The sequence below is a fragment of the Halichoeres trimaculatus genome, unplaced genomic scaffold (genome assembly GCF_033239565.1).
Source record: "Halichoeres trimaculatus isolate MK-OKI-2021-1 unplaced genomic scaffold, fHalTri1.1 fHalTri1_scaffold_1, whole genome shotgun sequence".
Taxonomy (NCBI): domain Eukaryota; kingdom Metazoa; phylum Chordata; class Actinopteri; order Labriformes; family Labridae; genus Halichoeres; species Halichoeres trimaculatus.
In genome coordinates this window covers 17,340,207-17,361,833 of record NW_027437179.1, presented here as the reverse complement: position 1 = coordinate 17,361,833, position 21,627 = coordinate 17,340,207, and the positions used below count along the sequence as shown (strand labels likewise).

The following is a 21,627-nucleotide window of genomic DNA, read 5'->3' as shown; positions in this document are numbered from 1 at the left end:
AGTACTTTATTTTATTCATTCATTTATTTATTTAGATTTAAATAAAAATCTAGTCTTTGATAACAATGGATTGCACGTATGTCCTCACTCGATGGAGATTTAATTTAAGTGTTTTGTAAAAGATAGAGATAGTGTTTATTTTGGATGTGATGACTTTTCATGACTTAATCAATGCAAATGAAATCAAGAATCGTGTTTTTTTTGTACCACCCCAATATATGTTTATTCATTTACATATGTATAAGATTTAAGATCCAAAATTCAAGATTCCAGCCACAGACTACTCCCGGGTCCACACATCTTGTGATTTGTAAAGGGTTGAGAACAATACATACATTTATTTATGTACAATATAATTATATTATTTTTCAAAACTTTATGATAATACATTAGGAAATGAACATAGATGATTTTTTATAGTGCAAGAAAACCTTCACCATCTCCTACCTTTATTTAATGTCCAAAAGATAAATGAAAGGGTCAGTCATGAGAAATCATCTTATGCATGTTTGGTGCTAAGTCCTTATGATTTCACCTGATTCAAAGACTGTGGCTATCCTTCATACTGATTCTGGAATAAAGTTTTGTCTGCCAAGACTAATCCCAAGATCGTGATCATAAAGTAAAATAAGATATCATCTAAAGTAAACCTGTTTGTCATTTGACACTGTATTTAAACCTAAACAGTCTGTCCTATCTACCCCCTCTCATTTAATCCCTGGCTAAGAGGGTCAGCTGTGTTATATGTAAGTAACCCAGAAGTAAAACAGTGAACACTGTTTATTTCTGGTTTTTCAGCAGTTCATCAATCTGGGTTTTGTACATATTCTTCACATCTTCAAGGTCCAGTCTCAGCTCCTCAGCCTCTTCTGCTTTTTCTCCATACATCTGGAGGATTGTGTTGTGTCTCTGCTCGAGATCCTGGGAGACAAATGAGTTAGAATTAGAGGAGCCTCAGCAAGCAAATAGTTCCTCAAGAGTACAGTCCAGACACATCTTTTCCTGTGACATGTAGATTCATAACCCCTCACCTTGAGTTGAATTTTCAGTGTAGGGATCTCTTTTACTTTTTCATCCATGTCATCGTTTTGATTGGTTAGCCGGACCAGCTCCTCAGCCATCACTGAACGACTCCTCTCAAGACTTGAAATCTCAAGCTGTAGCCAACGGAGAGGAGGTAAAACCCATCAGTACACAAATAGACGTCTACCGCTGCACATAACTACTAACCCTCTTTTAACATAAAACGTAAAGAATAATATTCTCTCTGAATGAACCAAAGCTTGAAAAGTTTGCCCAGATGATGTTGGCGTTTTCTGGTTTATTGTAAAATGGGAATAAAGTCTTGAGGGTTTGTTCTGAGTCCCTACCTGCAGCTGTGCTATTTCGCCTTCTCTGAGTTTGAGCTGAGACTGGAGGTTCTCTAAGATGCTGGAGCCTCCTGATAGCCGGGCGGCCTCGTACAGGTTGGTCCCACTCATTGACATTGACATAGTCATGGTACCCATGGAGTGGTCTGAAGCATCGTCCTGTAAAGAATACAGCAACATTCATGGTGAGTAAGATTAAACACATACAAGTATTTAAAAAACTATCTTGGTGTTCAGATTTGAACAATTCCTCCTTTGGGTACCTGGGAAAGGACTGATGTGTGCAGGCCACCATTATCTGCCCCACTTATTGAGCTGGAGCGGGACAGGGAAGGTGTGGAGGAGGCAGGGGGCTCCACAGAGTGGGTCATGGCCTTCCGCTCCTGAGAACACAAGTCAAAAAAATCTTAACATGTTTGAGAAATGTTGGTATAACAAAGCAGACAAGGGTGCATCTATCACTGAAGATCTCCCAAACCTTCTCTTTTAATGCCTCCTGTGCCAAGTAGCATTTCTTCTTCTCTTGTTCCACTTTCATCTTCTCCATCTCCAGTTGATTGGTCAGCAGCAGCTGATGGAAAAGGCAAAAATACACGAATAAGAAAGTTGTTTTTATTGTGAATAACAGTAACAGTTAGACAAAGATCTGTGGCACCTTTTCTTTTTTGGCATCTTCTAGCATTCGGGTGTGTTCTCCACGCAGATTTTCCAGCTCAACATGCTCCCTTAGGCGATAAAACAAGCAATGAGTCACAAACAAACATTATTGAAAATCAAAATTAGTGATATACCCTGACAATGGGCTTTTAATGTGTCTTATTTGTATGATGGTGTCAAGTGTGAAAACTCCCTGTTAAGTATGCTCAAAAGAAGAACCAGGATGTGTTGGCACAGCGATTAACTGAACACAGAGCCTGCCTACATGATCTGACTTTATTGCAGCATTGAGACGAACATTTTTGCTTTCTGTTTCAGCCATCGAGAAAAAATTTCGAGCCAGCCAGGAGTCGAACCTAGAATCTTCTGATCCGTAGTCAGACGCGTTATCCATTGCGCCACTGGCCCCTTGAAACACATACTGCCTTCTCACACTACATCAGCATGCGGGACAAAGACCACGTGCATGCATGACTGGTTCTAGCAAAGGGAAATCCCCTCCCCCACGGCCTATGCTTCACACGCTGACTCACTAATGGGTCGGCAGTAAAACATGAGCGCTCTCCAGGAAGCAGAAGTAGTAAATGAGAGGTCACTTTAACTAAATCCTACTGAATACTTCAATAAAGGCTCATAAGCAGAAATGCTTACCCAGGTGAAATCAAAATCCAGGAGGGAGGAATGGGTTGTAGTGTGTGTGAAATTCTAAGAAAGTTAAAAACCACAACCCCAGAAAAATGTTCTCTCATCTAGAGAGTTATAAATAATTCCCCAATTTCTTCTACAACACATTGAGGTTTTCTTCATAGAAGAAACTCTACGAGCACTTCAAATTTCAAATACACTGAGAATAATCTGTATCAGTTTAGAATATAAACTGGATGAACATTTTCATTCAATGAAAAAATGTAAAGCTTGAATTGGATTTTTACCTGCTGCTCTCATCCTCCAGTTTCTCTCGTTTGTTCCTCTCCATGTCCAGCTGTGCCAGGACTCTTGCCTTTTCCTGGCGGAGCAGTGAATTTTGGGACTCTAAAGAGGCAAGCTGGGACTTGATGGACATCAACTCCTCAGTTGCTGATCGCTCCTTCTGCACAGCGACGGCCAGCTGAGCCTGAGCATCCGCTGTTTAAAAACACGTCAATCTTTTTGCTCACTTTGTACAACACTGTATCAGAATTTTAGTGAACACGTAAAATTCAGCCTCTGCTTCTCACCAAGCCTGTCAGAGATGTTCTGCTCCAGTTTTTCCCAAGAGGCAGTCTGCCCACCCAGTGAGGCCTGTAGGTTCTCAATCTGTCGCAGTAGGGGCCGAGTTGCTGAGGTCACACTCTGACTGAGTTCTTGATTCCTGGTCTCTGCCTCCTGTAGCCTCTGTGGTGGACACGATTAAAAATTATGTTCATGAAACAGATTCCGTACAACCTTTTGTTAAAAGGTAACCAGCTTTTTGGCACACCTTTGGGCCAACATATTAGGTTACCTGCTGCAGCTCACTGATCTCTTCCCTCAAATAATCTTCTTTTCTTGCTTGCTGCTGCTCAGCTCGCTGCAGGGCCACTCTCAAGTCAGCCACCTGGACACAACATCAGATAGACCTTATACATGAACTCTTATTTTTACATTCTGTATTGTGCAAAAAAATAAAAAGTCCTAAATACAAAGAATGCCAACATGAACTTTGATAAAGTGCCAATACATACAGTGTGTAAAAAAATCATTGATTACATCCATTTAACTGATATCTTTACGCTTCCATTTAAGGGTTATGGGTGGGGTTGGGTACACTCCAAACAAGTTATGCAAACATGCAAACCTGACCGAAATTTCAAACCAGGAACCTCCTTTCTGTGGGGCAACAGCATTAACCACTGCACCACAATGCATCACTGTTCCTTGAACACACTGTTATTTGTTTATCTATGTAATTTCTTGTTTATTTGACAGAGACAAATGGATGAAACATTGCTTCAAGTTGATGTCATGCAATAAGGTGCCAAGGAAGGCTAACTTGCAAAAGCCTATCCCTGCTAAAGCTTTCAAAACTTTAATAGAAATTATGGGGTATTAAGTCTAAAATATTACAGCTTTCGCTGTTGACACTTATAGTATTGCTCAGCTGTTCTGGTTTAGCCTACATTATCTATTTCAGCTGCAGCAGAACAAAGTCAGGGCATTAACTGTTCCTGCTTGCTGAGGGATGTTAGACATATGAAGGTAAAGAATGAAACATAGAGCACAGTTACTTTTGTGAAGAAAGGAATCTAGTGCAACAAACACTTGTCTCTGGCCTCCCCATGAAGAGAAGATACACTAATGTATTCAAGGTGGGTTCATTTCAAATTACATGCAGAGAACAAGAGTTTTTCTTTGGTGTCTACAGCACGAGCCTGTGTTACCTGATCAGCAAGAGCCTCCTGTTGTAACCTGGCCTCCTCTTGGGCCTTCTCAAGAGCCAGGCTCAGCTGCTCTTTGGCCTGTATATTCCTGCTAAGAGCTGCTTCTTCAGCCTCGCTGGCTTTGCTGGCATTCACCTTGTGAAGTTCTGCCAGCTCTCTGTAACAAGGGAAAGATAATCAGCTTTACAGTTTCATTACTACATTCAACAGGAAAAAAACTTTAAAAATATTGGTTCTGTACTTCATCACACCAAAGTACTAAAATTATATGCAACCTTTTTTATTTTTAGTTCTTTGTTGTTGTTGTTTTACAAATAACCGTTGTGTGCAGTGTGTATTTCTACTTGATATAGATTGCATGCTGTGTGGTTTACTTGTAAGAGCTATCCAGAGCAGCCTGTATGCTTCTGTTCTTCTCCTGCAGCTCTTCCAAGTCGACCTGCACCCGGCTCAGCTCCTTCTCCTGACGTTCCACCACAGCATTTAGCTTCTTGATGTTTTCTCTGTGCTGCTTCTCCACCTCCTCCTTGCCGTCTAAAACCTTAACACATGCAGAATTTTAGCGTCATCTTTAGCCATACCAGTATAGCACATTAAGTTTCAGGGAAAAAAATGATGAATTCGCTTAAATAATGGAAAATCACAAGCTCATAGTAAATATGGTGGATGGACTAAAAAGCTAAGACTAAATTCTCTTATATTTTCCTGAAACTCTAGGTTTTTGCATGACGTAAGAACTGCTATTTACAGCTCGTGTCTTGTGGTTTGACACACTTTTCTCACAGAGCCTTGTGCACCTTCACAATAAAAGTCACAAACAGCTTTGACATGGCCCCACCTAAGCCATCAATCATCATCCCAAACTCACAAAACTATTGTGATACTAAGTAAAACAAGACACGGCAGCCATCTGGTTCAAAGGTGTGTCTGTGGTCATCTTACTGTAGACTCATGAGAATGGCTCAGGTGGGTAAATAGTTTCAGACAGGGTGGCACGCGTGAAGATTTACAGTCTGCAGAAAGTTGCATTCAATTTTGAATCCAAATCCTGCAGCAGATATTTCAAAGCTAGAAGCAAGATTTTGTTTTTCTAACCCACAATTAAAAGTGTTGAGTGATAAGTCTCACCTGCTGCAGCTGCTTCAGCTCCTCGTCCAGTTCCTTAATCTTTTTCTGTTGCTTGATGATCTTTGAGTCGCTCTCCTTCTCCTTCACACGCAGTTTCTTGATAATGTTGCTGTGCTGTAGCTGCTGCTTGGACAGCTTTTCACCTACACATGATAGATACAAACACCACAGCAAACTGTAAAAAAGTCACAAAAAGATCTGAAGCTCATACCTGCTGTGTTTGAAAAGTTGTATCATGTATACCTTGTATTTTATTCACAAGGTAAACAATCAGTGGCTACAACTTTAACCATCCACAAACTCATTATTCAAGACTGAAGCAAGAGACAATTTTGGAATACTGAACAAGTCTTTGTTGATATCATTTTGGTACCTGACTATTGTTTTTAGTGACTGAAAGTGCTACATCAGCTGTGGTATGATGCCAGGCTTAGTCCACAACTGGCTCCATGCCAAATATTTCCTGGACTGTGCAGCTTGTAGGGTTGGTGTTGGTGAAGAGTAATGTTTTGCAACATATGAGTGTTACCTTCTTCCAGTAGACCTCTGATCTGTTCCTCTTTTTCTCTGATGATCTCCATTGTGTCGCTGGAGTTAAGTCTTGTAGAGAGCTCTTCTCGCAAGCCCTTGATTTCCTGAGATAATGAAAAATGTCATCTTTGATATCTAAAGATGCTTCTTATTGCAGACATAGACACATTGAAGTTAGTTTCACATCATCATAAACATGGATGAGTAACATGCCAGCTACCTTCTTGGCTATGTCTCTTTCTTTGCAGGCCAGCTGAGCCTTCCTCTCTGCATCTGCTATGCGCTGTGTGAACTCATCCTTTAAGGACTGAACAGTGGAGCTCTCCTCCTTCAGGGTTACCACTTCACTGGAGGAGGAACAAGATTATTAGTTTAAGAACTCAAAGTCAAACTGTTAAGGCAAGGAGAGCACAGTTCGCTTCATATAAGTTCACAAACATCAGCTAAAAAATTCAGCTGAGAAGTATGTAAAAGGTATATGTTAATGCAGCTTCACACCAAGCTTGATGAATTCAAGGATTTCTATTTTAAAATCAGCACCACCTTGAACCGTAAACTCACTCTTTAAGGTTGTCACACTCTTCCTCCAGCTTGGCCTTGTCTTTGCTGACTGCCAGCAGCTGGGACTCTCTCTTCTCAAGGCGTCCTGACAGCTCGTCAATAACCTACAAAATGTCAACAGGATATTTCTGAGTCACCAAATGTAGACAGACTGAAGACAAACTGCAGAACTTATTCATCTGGACAGAACTGTGATGTTGAGCAGAGATACAATGTGAAGGTTGAACAGCTGCTGTCTGGTGTAAAAACTGGAAGGACTTCAGGAAAAAGGGATGATGTCTGACTTTTAAGAGGAAAACATTCTGACTTCATATCATACTTTATTTATAATTTCTATAAACTTGTGTCAAGTGTAGGGTGGAACAATTAATCGATTTTAAACCAACATCGCAATGTAATAGAATGTAATTTTCAAATCCCAAAAGCTGCAATTTGGAAAAAAAAAGTTGCATCATGTACACAGACCTGGAGGGAATATAGTAACTTGTACTTGTTCTCCCCTATAACCAGCAAAAGTCAAAATGCTGTTTTTTTTCCTGGCAAAAAAACCCTGTGAGCTACAAATATCCATCTAGTAGATTGTAGAGCCATACCCCTTGATCACTTTATTCTGTATGGTCTATTACTCTTCCTGACAACTGGAGGTCAGTAAAATTTCACAGTGTTCCTTTTTCTTTTTCAATCAAGACATGCAAAAAAGACTTGTTTAAATGTTAACATTATCTTTTGTCACGTTAGTCATACTGTAACATGACTTAAAATGTGTGTTAAATGAACCATTCAAAAGATGAACGTGCCCCCCAATATTGGTCTAAAAAAATTGCAATTACATTATTTTTTGAAATCACTCAGCCCTAGTCCAGTGGTCTTTAAACACATTACAAACTGAGGGGGAATAAATGATCCCCTGTGCAAGATGCTTGAAGACATTTCAAAACAACAAGAAAACACAGATATGAGTCAAATAGTTGACATCCCAATGCAACATGTGTCCTCGAGAATGCTGGGAACAATACTGAAGTGATTTAAAAGCACCTTTGAAATGAATGCATTTTATTTTGCTTCCACTCCAGAGTTTTTAAGCTGTTTTTGTATTGTTGTTATCCATTACCTTTACTACTACTACCTTCACAGGGCTGTAGGGTGCTTTTCAGACCACTCAAGCTACCTCTTATACAAAATAGCAACTAGCAACAAATCTAGCTTCTTTTCTGGAGTTTGGAGACTAATGGGTAATTCTATGAAACGGGTGCCATTTGGGTCTGCAACATTTGATGAGATGTAAAAGGCACAAAAAATGTGTCAAAGTGTGTTTACAAATTTTGGAGCTACCAAAGCAAGTGTTCTTATTGACAGGCTGTATCAGAAAATTCTATTTCTTAAAGAGAAAAATTTTCATTTGAAAAATAACTGCTCTTTAACTAAACAAAAATGTGTTTTATCCGATAACTTGATTAATTGATGGGATTTTTCAGTAGAATACTCGAATACTAAAATATTCAATAGCTGCAGCCCTAAAGACAGACAACCATACACACACAATCACCCAGCTGAGCATGTTTTTGGACTATAGAAAGAAGTCAGAGTGCCCTGAGAGAACTTATGCATACAAGGGGAGAACATGCAAACTGCACACAGAAAGGCACTTTTCCAGCTGGACAGAACTGAACCAGGAATCTTCTTGCTGTGACACAACAGCACAAATCATTGAATCTCTGTGCAGCCCTGTTGTGTTATGAGTGCAAAAACAGACGGATTTTCAAAACATTCACTATGAATACTCCTCTTAACTTCCAAAGCGTCACAAAGACATGCAACATCCTTTCATGCTGGGTGTAATCCACACACTTATGTGGACCCAGTAGACTTTATGTACTTTAAAAAATCTTATAATACCTGCCACTCAATAGGTACAAAGTACAAATGACTACCTTTTGAAACTCCAAAATCTGGACTGTTGAGAAGCCTTTCATTTCCTCAGTGATTGGTGGAGTGATTTCCTCTTCATCTACGCATGTAGAATCAGAAAGTGTGACAAGTGCCTCGGATTCTTGCTGTGGTAACTCCTCAGGCTGCTCGATATTAACCGGTGTCGCACTCCGTCCACTCTCCTCCATCTCATCCAGCGACTGCTCCCTCATTGATTCAGCAAAGCCTTCCTCTTCCTCCTCATCTTGCTTCTCTCCTACCTTCTCCTCCATTTCACTGTCTTGCTTTTGACACACAGCTGGTGACACTGTTGGAGGAGCAGGTCCCGCAGTCACAGATGCTAATGTCCGACTGCCAGGGATCTCATCATCTGAGTTAACCTCACTGACACTTCGGCTGTCTAGTGACTGCACACTGAATGAATCTATACGTTCAAATGCATCCGAGGAGGAGCCGCAGCTCTCTGTGAGTTTGGAATAGTCCTCCAGACGAGGGAAGTCTCCACAGGTGGAGGCAGTGAGAAGCTGGAAGGAGCCCTGCATTAAGTGAAGGCCAGCCTTGCCCTCACCTGTTTCTTGTCTGGAGCTGGCTGAGCTCTCACTCAGCACAGATTCATGGTCCAGCACTTCAATATCACTGGTGGTGGAGGTGCCAGAGGAGAAAGCACTGACTGGAGGAGAAGGGGTATCACTTTGACGATCCTCCACCTTTGACTCTTTATGCTCAATGGATACTTCTTTAGAGGAAGGGGAGGGTGATGGCTCTGAACTTTTGGGCCCAGAGGGATCAGCAGAAGGTTCAGAGGAATCAGAGGTATCCTGCTCGGTCTTGTGATCTGAGGGAGTCTGTGATTGCTTTGTTTCTGAGTCTTCAGGAACTACTAAGCAAACATCTATTTCTACATTACTTTTTTCACTGTCAGCTTTACTAGAGAGATCAGTGGAAGAGTAGGCTGCAGAAACCTGCTCTTTGGGGATAGTGTCTGTGTGAGGTGCTGCTGGCAAAGACTCAGGCTCAGCTGGCAGGTTTTCAGTAGCTTTCAAATTCTCATGACTCTCATCAGTCGGTGCTAACTCTTCAGTCTCCTCTTCTTTTTGGGCCACAGCCTTGCTGATGTTCTCTTTCTCCCGAGGCCGTCTTTGAGATTTGGTGGGGGGCACAGAGACAACTTGGGTTTTGGTGACACCTTGACCCTCTCCTGGGGGCAAAAAGGCACTAAAAAAGTTTTCAGATTCATCCACAACTGTGCGGGTGACAGGAGTAGTGATGGCCTCAGAAGAGGGAGGAGGAGTGGTGGTCTTTTCTTCAGGTGGTGTGTCCCATTGCGTTATACCCCATCCTCCACTTAATGACAGCTTTTCAGGTAGTGTAACATCTAAAGAGACAGAGATGGTTACGTTAATAGAAGTTATCTAGAGGGAGATAGGAAGCAAGTGCTCAAATTGTGCCGTTCATAACTCACCATTGTAAGGCATAACAACTGTGTCACCCCATTGGTCCTCTTCTTTAATGTCCAAAACCCGATCGATTGACTTCTGAGCTGATGTTAACGCTTGTTTGGCGAAGCTGGACAGATGAGATGCATTGAACCAACTCATTTTGCCAGTAAAGCTAGCTAGCTATGACCAAGTTCAGAAACTGTTAAGAGATCTTGATGCGAACTCGGCGTATAAATATATAACAGTCGCTTTAGCTGTCACTACATTTTCAGTCGCCAAGATCCTCTAATACCAAATGTATTTATTAATTTCGAATTAGTGTTTAGTTCGAAAAAATCTCCTTTACTAGCTAGCTACAATCTAGCCAACGCATAACGTTAATGTACAGGATCAACCCTAGGTACAGTTACAGCTCGAAAACTGCCCCGTTGGCACTTAAAACTTCAACATTTCTACACGTCAGTCATGTAGAAATATCGGTGTACGTGATACTTGATCTAGCTTTTCTAGGCGAATCTATTTCCCATGTTAAATCCAAGCTTGTATCGCCTCCTTGGCTCGGCCGTCATCGTTTGTTTTGGTCGCTCTCAACTTGCAGCAGCTAGCTTTAGCCTGCTCGCTACTTCCTTTCCACGTAGCCCCATGACGTCATGATCCGGTCTGACTGGGCCTGAAATGCTGAGACAGCCCAGTCGGCTGCGCGAAATCCTGCACTGGCCTACATTTTGTACTCCTATCCCGGCAGCTAAATATATTTGTATTTGAAAGTAATTGCAGAGTATGAATTTTGTTTACTCAAGATGCTGATTTTAGTCTGTTTATAGTTCCAATGATCAGTCTCCTCCATTACAACTTCACTCCCACAAATACACACACAGAAAACAGGAAAATGATAGAAAAACATTTTATTCCAGTTCACAAAACATTAACCATGTCTGTGATGTACCACATAGGTGGTTACTGCAACTAAAAATCTGTCAGAATAAATAAATATTCAAGATATCCCATACCAAAACAATCTTTTTTTCAAAGATAAAAATGCTAGTCTGTTTGTTTGCACAGAGCACACCTTCGGCTGTAGTGCAGATATAACATTAATGCAGAAATCTGTAAGAGTCACAGAAAATGTTTCACCAAAACATGGCAGAATATGAACTATGATTTGGCTTTTCAGTGCATAAAATCAAACTGAGTCAATAAGTACATTAAAATGAACAAAGTATTTACGCTAAAACCTGGTGCTCTGTAAACTGTCTACTAATTAGGCTGTTATAAAAGCCTGTATCAAGTCACAGTCAGCCTAGAAACACAAATGACATCAGTTGTTTGTGGGAGTGCTTGAGTTTTTCCTATGAGGTGAAGCAGAGTCTGAACAACATGGTCTGAGGTGTGGTGACATCAGCCACAGCTAGCTCTTGTCCGTCAGTCAGGCCAAGCTCTGGAAAAAAAAATATGAATCATAAAAAAATGAATAGGCACATTGTTAACCACAACATGTTTTTATCCACCAAACCTTAGTCATTGGTATTTCAAGTAACCATAAGAGTAAACAAAAGCACCTCACCTTTTAAGGTTTTGGATAGATTCGGCCGCGTCCTCTGTTCAATTGAAGCGACAGACTATAATGCAGAATACCAGCAAAGAGTCAGCTTAAACTTAAATTTGCATGATTGTCATGTGTTATCAGAACACACCAATTCTTCAGAAGCTAAAACATGACACACTGTAACCACAGAGTTTTATTACCTGCAAATATAAGGTTTTGTTCTTTCCTTCCACTGTTGCAGTTATAGCAGGTGACTTCATTTGTCTGGAAATAAAAGATTGAAAAAGGCTGTGAAAGATGAGTCAAAGACTGAAGCAAGCATGACCTTTAAAAGGCTGACACAGTGTAATTACTGGAAATGCATTCTTATCAGGTGGACAAACATACAGCGAGGCTCCTTCAGTCAAGAAGTCCAAAACCTCTTGGAGTTTGGCAGATGGAGGAAAGTTCAAGTCCACAGGTATTTGGCTGCAAGCTGTACAGTTTTCCTGTAATACAGTGAAGCATAAAAAATCTTTTACTGAAGAAGCTCTTTTATGAAATTTGCGAACATACCTACAAATATTAAGCTTGGGACCTAACCTTCCGTTCTGCTTCAAAAGTGTAGGTGTACAAGCCGTCAACATCGTTGAACACCATGTAGTTATTGAGGGGTATGTAGGCACTGGATATGGGAACAGTTGCATTATTAGAAACAGTTTGGGGCATGTGTGTCAAATAAAGATCTTCTCTCTGCACTGATAGCTGAGTAGCAGGACATGCACACTCACCTTGATGCTATTTTGAAAACCTCGGTGGCACAAGCAGCTTGGACAAATAAACCAGAAAAGAAATTATTAGATCCGGGTAGGTCAACATCTCTGTTTGCACAAGGTTAACACAGTCAGTGGGGTTGATAAATGATTAACAATTATATAGCAGCTCATTATAGCTCTCAGGGAATCAGTTTCACAAGTCCTTTGAGGAAATGCTTTATACATTTTTGGTAGGAATGTAACAAAATTTCATGAAATAGAAAATCCGCTAAATAAATTTCAAAGCTGCACAAAATAAAATCAAGTAATAAAAAAAAAATAGCTAAAGGGCAGAACAGGAGATATGACTTCACTGTTTGTTTTCATACTGATCCACTGAGACCTGTCAGCTGCTTCATAAACACAGAGTTGGGAAAGGTGCGTTTGATTTATCCACCCAGTCAGCCCTGTTTATGAAATAGCTATTGAGGATGTCACTTCTCATCAGGATGTGACATGATTTTCACACTTTAGGCTATTGTGCTGTAACATAATAAATATATCATAAATCCCAATTTTACTCCTATTTCTAAAGAAAATGATACCAGTTATGTCAGAAAGATGAATCAATTTTTACAGCAAGTATTGAGAAGACAAGCATTAAGAAAAAAAGTTATTTTTTGAATGTGAACCTTTTCTGTGATATTGTGAACTAAAGTTAAATCATATCCTGAGTGTATTGTATTATGAGCCTCATATCATATTTTGTATTGTATCATGAGTTGACTATTTCATTACACCCCTACTGTTTTGTCTAAGCTACTTACCAGCTATGACAGCATTTGTAGATGCAACAGCTGGAATTATTCTCTTAACAACACCTGTACCAGATAAGAGATGATTGAAAAACAAATGAACAGCCACAGAAATTAATGCTATTACAAATCTGATATAAAGGCACCCAGTAAGGCACCTGAAAAAAATCTAGGCCATACTAAAATAAACACCAAACTTCCAAAAAAGACTTTATTTGCATGGCAACAGTTCACTGGGTCTTATGTACTCTGGCTTGTCTCCTAACTGATGTTAAATAAAGAAGCTATTGAACAGGTGTGCTCACCCTGAGTAAGCCTGTATGTCACCCCTGTTATGCTGAACTCTGCTGCCCTCTCCAGAGATCTCTGATACACCCACTGGATGTGCTCTGGGTCATCTCCATCCAGGACCACGTCATCTGATCCACACAAAAAACACACAAAGGAAAAAGACCTTTGAGCCCTTTTAGCCTTAAGTTTACAAAATGGTATGACTTATAAATCAATTGACTTCTTACCCCCAAATGGTTTCTCTCTAGGCCAAAGCAGCATTCGAGCATATTCAATGCAATGCTCTGGCAACCGAGGCATGGAAGCTATCGTACACATGGGAAAGTTGACCTACAAAGGAAGGTGTATTTTAGCATTAAACACACTAATTACTGCTTCTGTAATAGTACTTCATCATGGGCACAAATATTTCCTGTGCTTCCTCACCTGAGGAGGGTAAAGTTCAAGTGTACAATCGATGCAGGCAGACATGCCGGGAAGAATGACTCTGGCGTTGCCTTTGAAGCCCTCTGTCCCACCATCAATCAGAGGAATAATGGAACCTGGGTCCAGGACACCGTCTTCGTACACCAGCAAAGACAGCTGCAGAAAAGGGGTTGTGTTTGACTACTTTCCTTATGCTACAGCAACCTGCAGTTTTACTTCTCTTTGAGGGTGAGTCAAAGAAGACAAACAAAACAACAACAAAGTGCAGACAACTTACCAGCATGCCATTCATCCACCTCCTGGCAATTACAGAGTCCAGCCCACAGACAATGATATGAAATTCTAAAAGAAGACCAATTCATTCAATCAGAGCAGCAGGAGTTTTAAAAACATTGCATATAAAATAATAATAATATACATTCCAGAGCTCCAAAATAGAGTGCAATATCTATAAATTAATGTATTTACTTTAAAGTAAAGTATGTAAGACTCATTTCTAATCCTGAATCTTTTGATCCTTTCCAATCAGACATTAGGAATGATGAAAACAAGCAGTCCCAATCAAACTTACGCCTGTAGAATGTTTCATTTAAGTCTTGAATTTTCTTGAAGTGCCTGTACAAATCATTAAGGAGAAATCATGTCTGAGCAAAATGTTTTCGTAATTTCGACTTCCTCATAGCTGATTGCAGCATTTATGAATCATCTATGCTGTGGTTTGAGTGTTTTCATTTTAGTATCAATTAATACAAAAATGTGCAAATATTTTCTTCCAAAGGATACGGGACTACACGGCATCCGGGTATGCGATTGTTGATGAAATCAGCTGCAACATCCGCCTTGGGCCGACCTACATCTTTTGGCCTGTTGATATCAATATCAAACACACATCAGAAGAACATATCTGCTTGCCTCTGGGGTAACATTTACTGATTATTACAGGAACTTACTTAGAACTAATTAAATTCCACTGACCTGAAGAGGAACTGACGATTCAGGTTTGAAACATCAATAGTGTCCATGTCGACAACATGAATGTTTCTGAAGCCTGATAAAGCCTGAGAGATTAAAAGTACAAAAACACAAAGTTTTGGCTCTGTAGTAACACCAAATGATATTTTCAAAATATTTTTTTTCAAGTGATCATACCAAGTCTTTCAGCAGCTCACACCCCAGACCACCAGCACCAATGACCAGAATTCTGCATGTGTCCAACATGAACTGCAACGACTAAAGAAAGAGGTGATACAGAGATTTTACATTAGAGACATGAAAGGGAAAAAAAGAAAGTTTGAGTCATTTTGTTCCTTGTAACTTTTACCTCTGTGCTGGCTTCAAAGTCTGGATGTGTGAAGGGCCCTGACCTTTCCAGAAACTTTTTGATATGGTTCCATCGTCCCTCCCACTCGCAGCTTTGACCATTATATCCATCAACCAGCATCCTGAGGACAATAATACCTCCATTTAGGATGTGTTATTGGTAACAGCTCGTTTTGTTTGGTGCTTATCACGAAAAAAGGAAAATCTGCTGAACTCATGCCATAAACATATGTAGATACAAGTGTATATATAACTTACAACACATGAATTTAATAATTCTAATAACAGCAACATACCCGTGATGCTATTCAATTTACAGGAGATCATGCATCAGCTTTAGAGGTTCTATATATAAATAAGTAGAGTATTGTTAATTTTCTTTTTTTTAACAATCTGATCAACCCTTTATGCTTCATTTCTGACATGTTCAACGCTTTGTGGTTTATTCATACCTTGATAATATGGTAAACCTGCATATTTCTGACAGGTGGGCGTTACTGACCCTCCGGCTTTACTCTGCCTGGACAGAGCCCGGTGGCTAAGCTAAGTGACAGCATGCTCAGTGTGAGTAGGAACCTTAAGCAGATTAATAACACCGTTTTTATTCAGTAAACACATCTGGTGGGTACTCACGTATAGCTACAAATGTTCTGTCCCTAGTATATCTCAGTGCACTGTTAGTAACCACTATAAGTTAGTCTCTTCAGCTAGCTAACGTTAACCTTCCTGCTGCTCAGTAACCTCAAACCTTCTGTCAGTTCTAGCAATTCATCACTAACTTCTCAGTCTGCTCCACTACTCTCCTTCTTTTCTTCTCCCTAAAAATAGAGAATAAAAGAAGGTTCATTCATGCTGCGCTTTCTTAGACAATTGAGATTTGAAAGCATCTTTCTGGCAGTTAATGACTATTTCTTGCTTGTTTCTTCGGCAGCTACTTACGACTCATCCGCGTCCGCCATGTTTAGCTACTAATGTACATTTAAATGTCGATGCTGGCGGTGGTAAATGAGAACTGTCCTGTGCTATGACAGAGAAAGTGCTGAAGCACAGAGTTAAATTTGGACACCAATTTGTTCGATACCACAATTTATTCTTATTCTTTACTGAAAGGGCCTACGTATGATTTTATATGTATTGAATGAATAGCAGTGAGCGCCATTGCTTCATTGATTTTAAGTATTCCGATAGCTTTGAATGCAGCGTCGTGAACCGTCCTTAAACATGTGCAAGAGCACCACTTATCCAAAAGATGGCAGCATTTTGCCTTTACGTGTATTTGATATCCTTCACTGTAGATCCACTCAGGTAATTATAAACAGGAGCACAGAAACTCCAAGTGTCCAAATTAATGGTCCACGGGAGTGTTAAGCACTCATATGCAAAAAGCTTGCACCATAATGAGCTTGGTCCTTGTTAAACTACATGCAAAACATTTCGGCAGACAATTTAACAATGGCAAAGTGAGTTGAGCTGACTCCACAAGTAATTACCTGATAATTGCTTTGCTCTGTAAAACTTTTGCAATTATCTGTAAAACCAGTCAACAGGCAATGAGGGACTTAACAAGGGAAAATGGTCCTGAAATTGATTAAATATTCTTTGACTAAAAAAAAGTGACTGGTTTGATAATTCCATCTCTAAACTTAATTACAGTGCTTTCATCGTGTTATCTTAATTCTATATCTTTATCTGCTATAAAACCTGTGAAAACTACTGCTTTAACGCTTTAGGAAATTACAACACAGATATATAGCTTTAAGCTGCTTTCATTGTGAACTGCTTCACAAGGTACTTATTATGAATAAGACATAAAACTGAGATCAGGTAATTAAGTTTAATGACTTGGCTGGTGAGTATGTCTCCCCCAAGTATTTGATTTACTGTGACCACATTTGAGAGATAAATCTCAGTGTTTAATCTCTCATTATAGAATGATTAATAAACCTAAGGCTGGGCTTTTTTGCATTTAAAGAGACATGTTAGTGGGTGCATGTATATAATTATTCCCCGTGTGTGACATGCTTTTATTACTCTCTTATATTTACGGAAATGTGGTGGAGATATGATTTGCAGAGGTCACTTGAGATCTGTTTAATGTTTGCACTGATAGTTTAAAAAAACTGAAATTGCTGGACACTTTTGAGATGGAGGGGGGCTTCATTGCAGTACTTTTCTTCTTTCTTCTTTTTTGGCGTTGGTGATCTTGATAGTTTGGGGGAGCAGTACGTCTGATTTATAATGAGATGTTCCGATTGACAGCCTCTGAAAACTGATAACTTAAGATAATTGCTGCGGCCATGTCCTTCATAGCTGACTGCTCGCTATGCCAGCCCTCCTCTCCCTCTCCCTCCTCTTATTTATCCTGTCTGTCCCGTCCTCTTTCATTTTACTATAGTAAAGCTTTCATTTTAAATAGCAGGGCAGTGTGGAAAATGGAAGATGGTGGCCCTTGAGGCACTGAAAAGGTGATATTATGAATGAGAACCAAGCCCTTGGAGTACTGGACAAGAACATTTAAATTGAAATGGTTTCAATATTGTCTCCTCTATTAATTTGCCTCCAGTAATGCATTGAAGGTCTTTAAACCAGTGGGTTATGCATGATGCAAAATGGATCTTAAGTAGGCCAGCAGAGGACAAGTAGTCAAAACATCTTGTGGTGGTGACACATTTTTATAGATTCTATTGAAATGTCATCTGTCATTTCTCCACCTGAAGCAGCCACATTCTGAATTTTACCACAGCGCCTCAGAGGTGACCCAGCTCTCAGCCATCCATCACAGCCACCTACACTTAAGGTGTCTGCTCAGAGATTGAAGATTCCTGAGTTGACAAGACCACTGCTTGAAATACTTGATCATGGCAGGTAGGTATGTGACAACCTGCCAGGGAGCAGAACCTCAGAGAAACAGCTTATATTTAGTGTCTATTCTTCAACAGGAAACAGAGGAGAAGATGTTGTTTTCTCTGCACGTTTCGTCTTCATGCTTTGACATGAGGAATAAGGGTTTGTCAGCTTTATGGCCTCATACATCTCCATATCCATTTGCCACATGATGGCTCCCCGTCAGGACATCCAAAGTGGTGTTGATTGTGCTAATGATAATGTGTCACAGCGATATGTCCCATGTTAGGCAGGGAGAAGAGCTGCCAGGCAGAAGACAAGGAGAAGCTATACAGGCCTGTGTTGTGTTGTGCTGTAATAAGTGATTGATGACTCTCTCTGTCGCATTGCTTTGATTAAGACTCAGTGATTTATTGCCAGTGTTCACAATGTAATTAGACTCTCCATATACACTCAGTAAAACAGCGTTTTCTCAGTATATGATTCCAGTGTGTGTGTGTGTTTGTGTGTGTGTGTGTGTGTGTGTGTGTGTTATCTCCATACATTACAACATTATTTTGTGAAGTTGAGCATTAAAATGCCGCCGAGGTTAGTCTGAAGAGATTATCGGGAAAAACACACCTCTAAGTTCACATTTTGTATCAAAGTGGGAAATATGCGCAGGATATGAAGCAGGTAAGGTATTTATTAAATAATTTAGTGTGTGATGGATGTGTTTACCTTTAACTGAAATTGCCTGGAGTGTATTCATTTCCCTACTGCGAAGAAGCTCCTTAAAATAGATTTTGTTTATTGTGAAAAGGCATTTAAACAGTGTTTGAGGGTTCAGGGCTGCAGGATTTTGCTTTGGGACTGAGTCAAAATGGAGTTTATTCTATGTAAGAACAATCTCAAACAGGCACATTTTTACAGGCCAAAATCTGGCATTTAGTTTTTTAAGTTAGAACCTGTAAATAATATATTTGTTATGGGTTGTCCTTGTAGAGGAGTGTCACACAGTCCCTTTGGTATGCCGTATCCCCACTTCCAGTGCCGCCATTGTTATTTGTCCCAAAGGAAAGAAGAATGCAGGATCAGATCTGATACATGAGGTTGTTGCAACATCACAAAGGTGTCCAGGAATACAATCCATCTTCTTAGTGTGAGGGGTGTGGTGTCATTGCTGGTTTGCACTTTGTTCTTCCTGTTTCAGATGGGCTGAGCCCCACAGACGATTTGTGCTCAGGGCTTCCTGCATACAGGGGTGGAGGACCTGCCATAATCTTGCTACACATAGTTTTTGCCGCTCATTAGTCCCAATGTGTCATTGCTAAGTCACAGGTACATTCAAAAGGCTTGGCTAAAACATTTTGAACAGGTGAGCACTAATGAAATTGTGGTATTGGCTGTTGAATGCAGCCTTGATTTACTGAGTGTTTCTGAGAGTTTAGCTTCTGATAAACCTTACCTTACCATATTTCGAGTCCCTAAAAACCTTAGTTAAATTTCCTAATCAGACTTATTATGCTGTCATTTAACTTAAATTTCATTAGACTACAAACCTTTGACTGGGGTTCCTATAAAGTCTGTATTTTACATATTTCAGTTAAAAGCAGAGATATGTGTGTGCTTAAAATCATATTAATTACTGTAAAATTATAGATGTTAACAAGTTAAAAACCATTACCCAAGGCTTGTCTCAAATTTACATCAAACTTACGTAATTAGGATTGTGGCATTAAATGTCAAATTATTATTATTATTATTATTAATTAAAAAATAAAAAAAAATAATGATAATAATAATAATAATAATAATAATAATAATAATAATAATAATAATAACATGTTAAAAATCTACAAATGAAGATTCCAGGTGTGAGAGGAGTGAGAGGTAGACATGTATGCAAGCAGTTTTACAAATAATAGATGCCAAATCTCATCATTATTCTTATATGTTTCAGCATTTAGTCAATATATTCATGGTTTACATAACTCCCTTCTTCAGTCTTTGTTTGTATCTCACTCTCCGTGTCTTTCAAGGACAACAGACCAGCGGAGGATTTGCTTGCAGGAGAATCTTAAGACAGTGGAACGGAAATTTCCCTCCAGCCATTTCAACAGAGTTTATTCCTGCTTGTGCTTCCTATTTCCTGTCCTCTTCAACATGCTTCCTGCTCAGCCATTCCTTCAGTTCCCCCATCCCCATTGTCCACTTCTTGTTAAAAGGAGATACAGCATTGTTGGGACAAAATGCAGGCAGTTAGCAGTCACCCAAGAATTTCCTCAGAAGTGAAACACACTGAAGAGGTGGGGGAAAAAGTTACTTCAAGGTTTAGGTTTTCCTTTCAACCAGGCGGTAGAACCAGACAGAAAAGGAAAATGTGTAAATGTTAAACCTTTTTTTTTTTTTTCCAAAAATCTATTCTTAAAATGATTTATCCAGAGAGTCAAGATGAGTCAGGCTTCCTCACAGTAGAAAAAGAAAATGAAGCAGGATGCAATTGTTTGTCGGAAGAAAAGTTTCAAGAATCATCCAGAAATTCATCCACAATCTTAAACTAATTTTCCAGATAAGGATGTTGGTGCAAAGAATTGCTGCATGTCTGTTAAGAGCCTAGGTGCATGTAGGTATACAGGGATTAACCTAGTCTTTCACACACAAACACACACACACACACACACACACACACACACACACACACACACACACACACACACACACACACACACACACACAGAAAATTTTGAGCCTCTATTTGAACTATGAGCATGTCTTTGGACAGCGAAGAGAAGGCGGAGGACTCAGAGAGACCACAGCTGGAACATTTACACCATGAAACGTCTTGTTATGCAATCCACACTCTGAACATGCTCTGGTTAGAATCATACATCACAAAGCTTTTAAAAGATTACAGATTTAGTTTTCTCTCTTTTATGCTTGTATGTGCAGGGGTAGTTCCCCGGTTATGATTTTTATGTCTTTTGATATTTGTCTGAGGGTTTATATTGCTCCTGCAAGTGTTTTAAATGTTTGTTTTGTCACAGCAGTGTTCAGTTCTGATGAATATGTTAGAGGTCACATCTGTTACTGAGCACACACTCCCTGATCATCTCGAGACATATTTTATGCTTCACACCAGTTTCGTTTGAGATGTAAGCTTTGAGTGTGATCTTTGCTGGAGAGTAAAACTTAATCAGCTGAAGTTTTTTGAGTAAGAACAGGATTGTATATGGTGAGCAGGTGGTTATGCAGATAAGGATCCCAACAGAGGGATCTTGTTCAACCCTAAAGGCAGAAAAGATCTCTTCTCTTTGTGAAAACTTCCTCCATGTTTTCTATTAATGCTATCAAAACTTATTAGGCACAGTGTCGGTGGGTTTTACACTACTTTGCATGGACTGATGTGCTGTGGTGTGTGTGATTAGGTTTATTGTGTTGCTTTTGATGTTGAGAATAAATCAAAACTGTGATGCCAGTTAGTCTAATCACAATCAAGTATTTAAACAAGCTGAATAAAAATTAACCTGTTTTGCCCCACCCGCAACAATTTTTGCAGAAGCGTATCGCTGTCATTTTCTCAAAATACTACTACTCATAATAAAACTCTCGAGGTTACTTATGCAACTTTTTCCACTTATATGCTAGTCAACAACTT

General features: G+C 39.7%; 2 protein-coding genes and 1 non-coding gene across 9 annotated transcripts; all 3 read right to left on the bottom strand.

Moving 5' to 3' along the window:
* Positions 1-210: 210 nt before the first annotated feature.
* tmf1 (TATA element modulatory factor 1) lies at positions 211-10,642 on the bottom strand. The gene is made up of 17 exons (XM_074676682.1): positions 10,038-10,642; positions 8,578-9,950; positions 6,647-6,750; positions 6,306-6,432; positions 6,084-6,189; positions 5,555-5,697; positions 4,801-4,967; positions 4,427-4,583; positions 3,511-3,603; positions 3,245-3,401; positions 2,960-3,152; positions 2,026-2,095; positions 1,849-1,941; positions 1,634-1,753; positions 1,371-1,529; positions 1,032-1,157; positions 211-921 (listed from the first exon to the last, which is right to left on the bottom strand). The coding sequence occupies exons 1-17, from the start codon at positions 10,171-10,173 to the stop codon at positions 781-783; spliced, it is 3,465 nt and encodes a 1,154-aa protein (XP_074532783.1). The 5' UTR covers positions 10,174-10,642; the 3' UTR covers positions 211-780.
* Positions 2,363-2,435, bottom strand: trnar-acg (transfer RNA arginine (anticodon ACG)). Its single transcript has one exon. It is a non-coding gene; the product is annotated as a tRNA-Arg (tRNA).
* A 310-nt stretch (positions 10,643-10,952) lies between the features above and the next one.
* uba3 (ubiquitin-like modifier activating enzyme 3) lies at positions 10,953-16,164 on the bottom strand. Of its 7 annotated transcripts, none has more exons than XM_074679707.1 (18): positions 16,086-16,124; positions 15,926-15,964; positions 15,148-15,268; positions 14,976-15,056; positions 14,802-14,884; positions 14,610-14,690; positions 14,398-14,441; positions 14,104-14,168; positions 13,827-13,982; positions 13,628-13,730; positions 13,415-13,528; positions 13,122-13,175; positions 12,331-12,367; positions 12,143-12,224; positions 11,948-12,048; positions 11,761-11,824; positions 11,579-11,633; positions 10,953-11,452 (listed from the first exon to the last, which is right to left on the bottom strand). In XM_074679707.1, exons 1-18 carry the CDS (start codon positions 16,103-16,105, stop codon positions 11,364-11,366), a joined length of 1,389 nt encoding a protein of 462 aa, XP_074535808.1. In that variant the 5' UTR covers positions 16,106-16,124; the 3' UTR covers positions 10,953-11,363. The 7 variants fall into 7 exon arrangements, with proteins under 7 accessions (XP_074535808.1, XP_074535798.1, XP_074535852.1 ...); XM_074679751.1 differs by having other exon boundaries at positions 10,954-11,452; positions 15,599-15,964; positions 16,086-16,136; XM_074679735.1 differs by adding an exon at positions 15,599-15,689 and having other exon boundaries at positions 10,954-11,452; positions 15,780-16,087.
* Between the last annotated feature and the right edge of the window lie 5,463 nt (positions 16,165-21,627).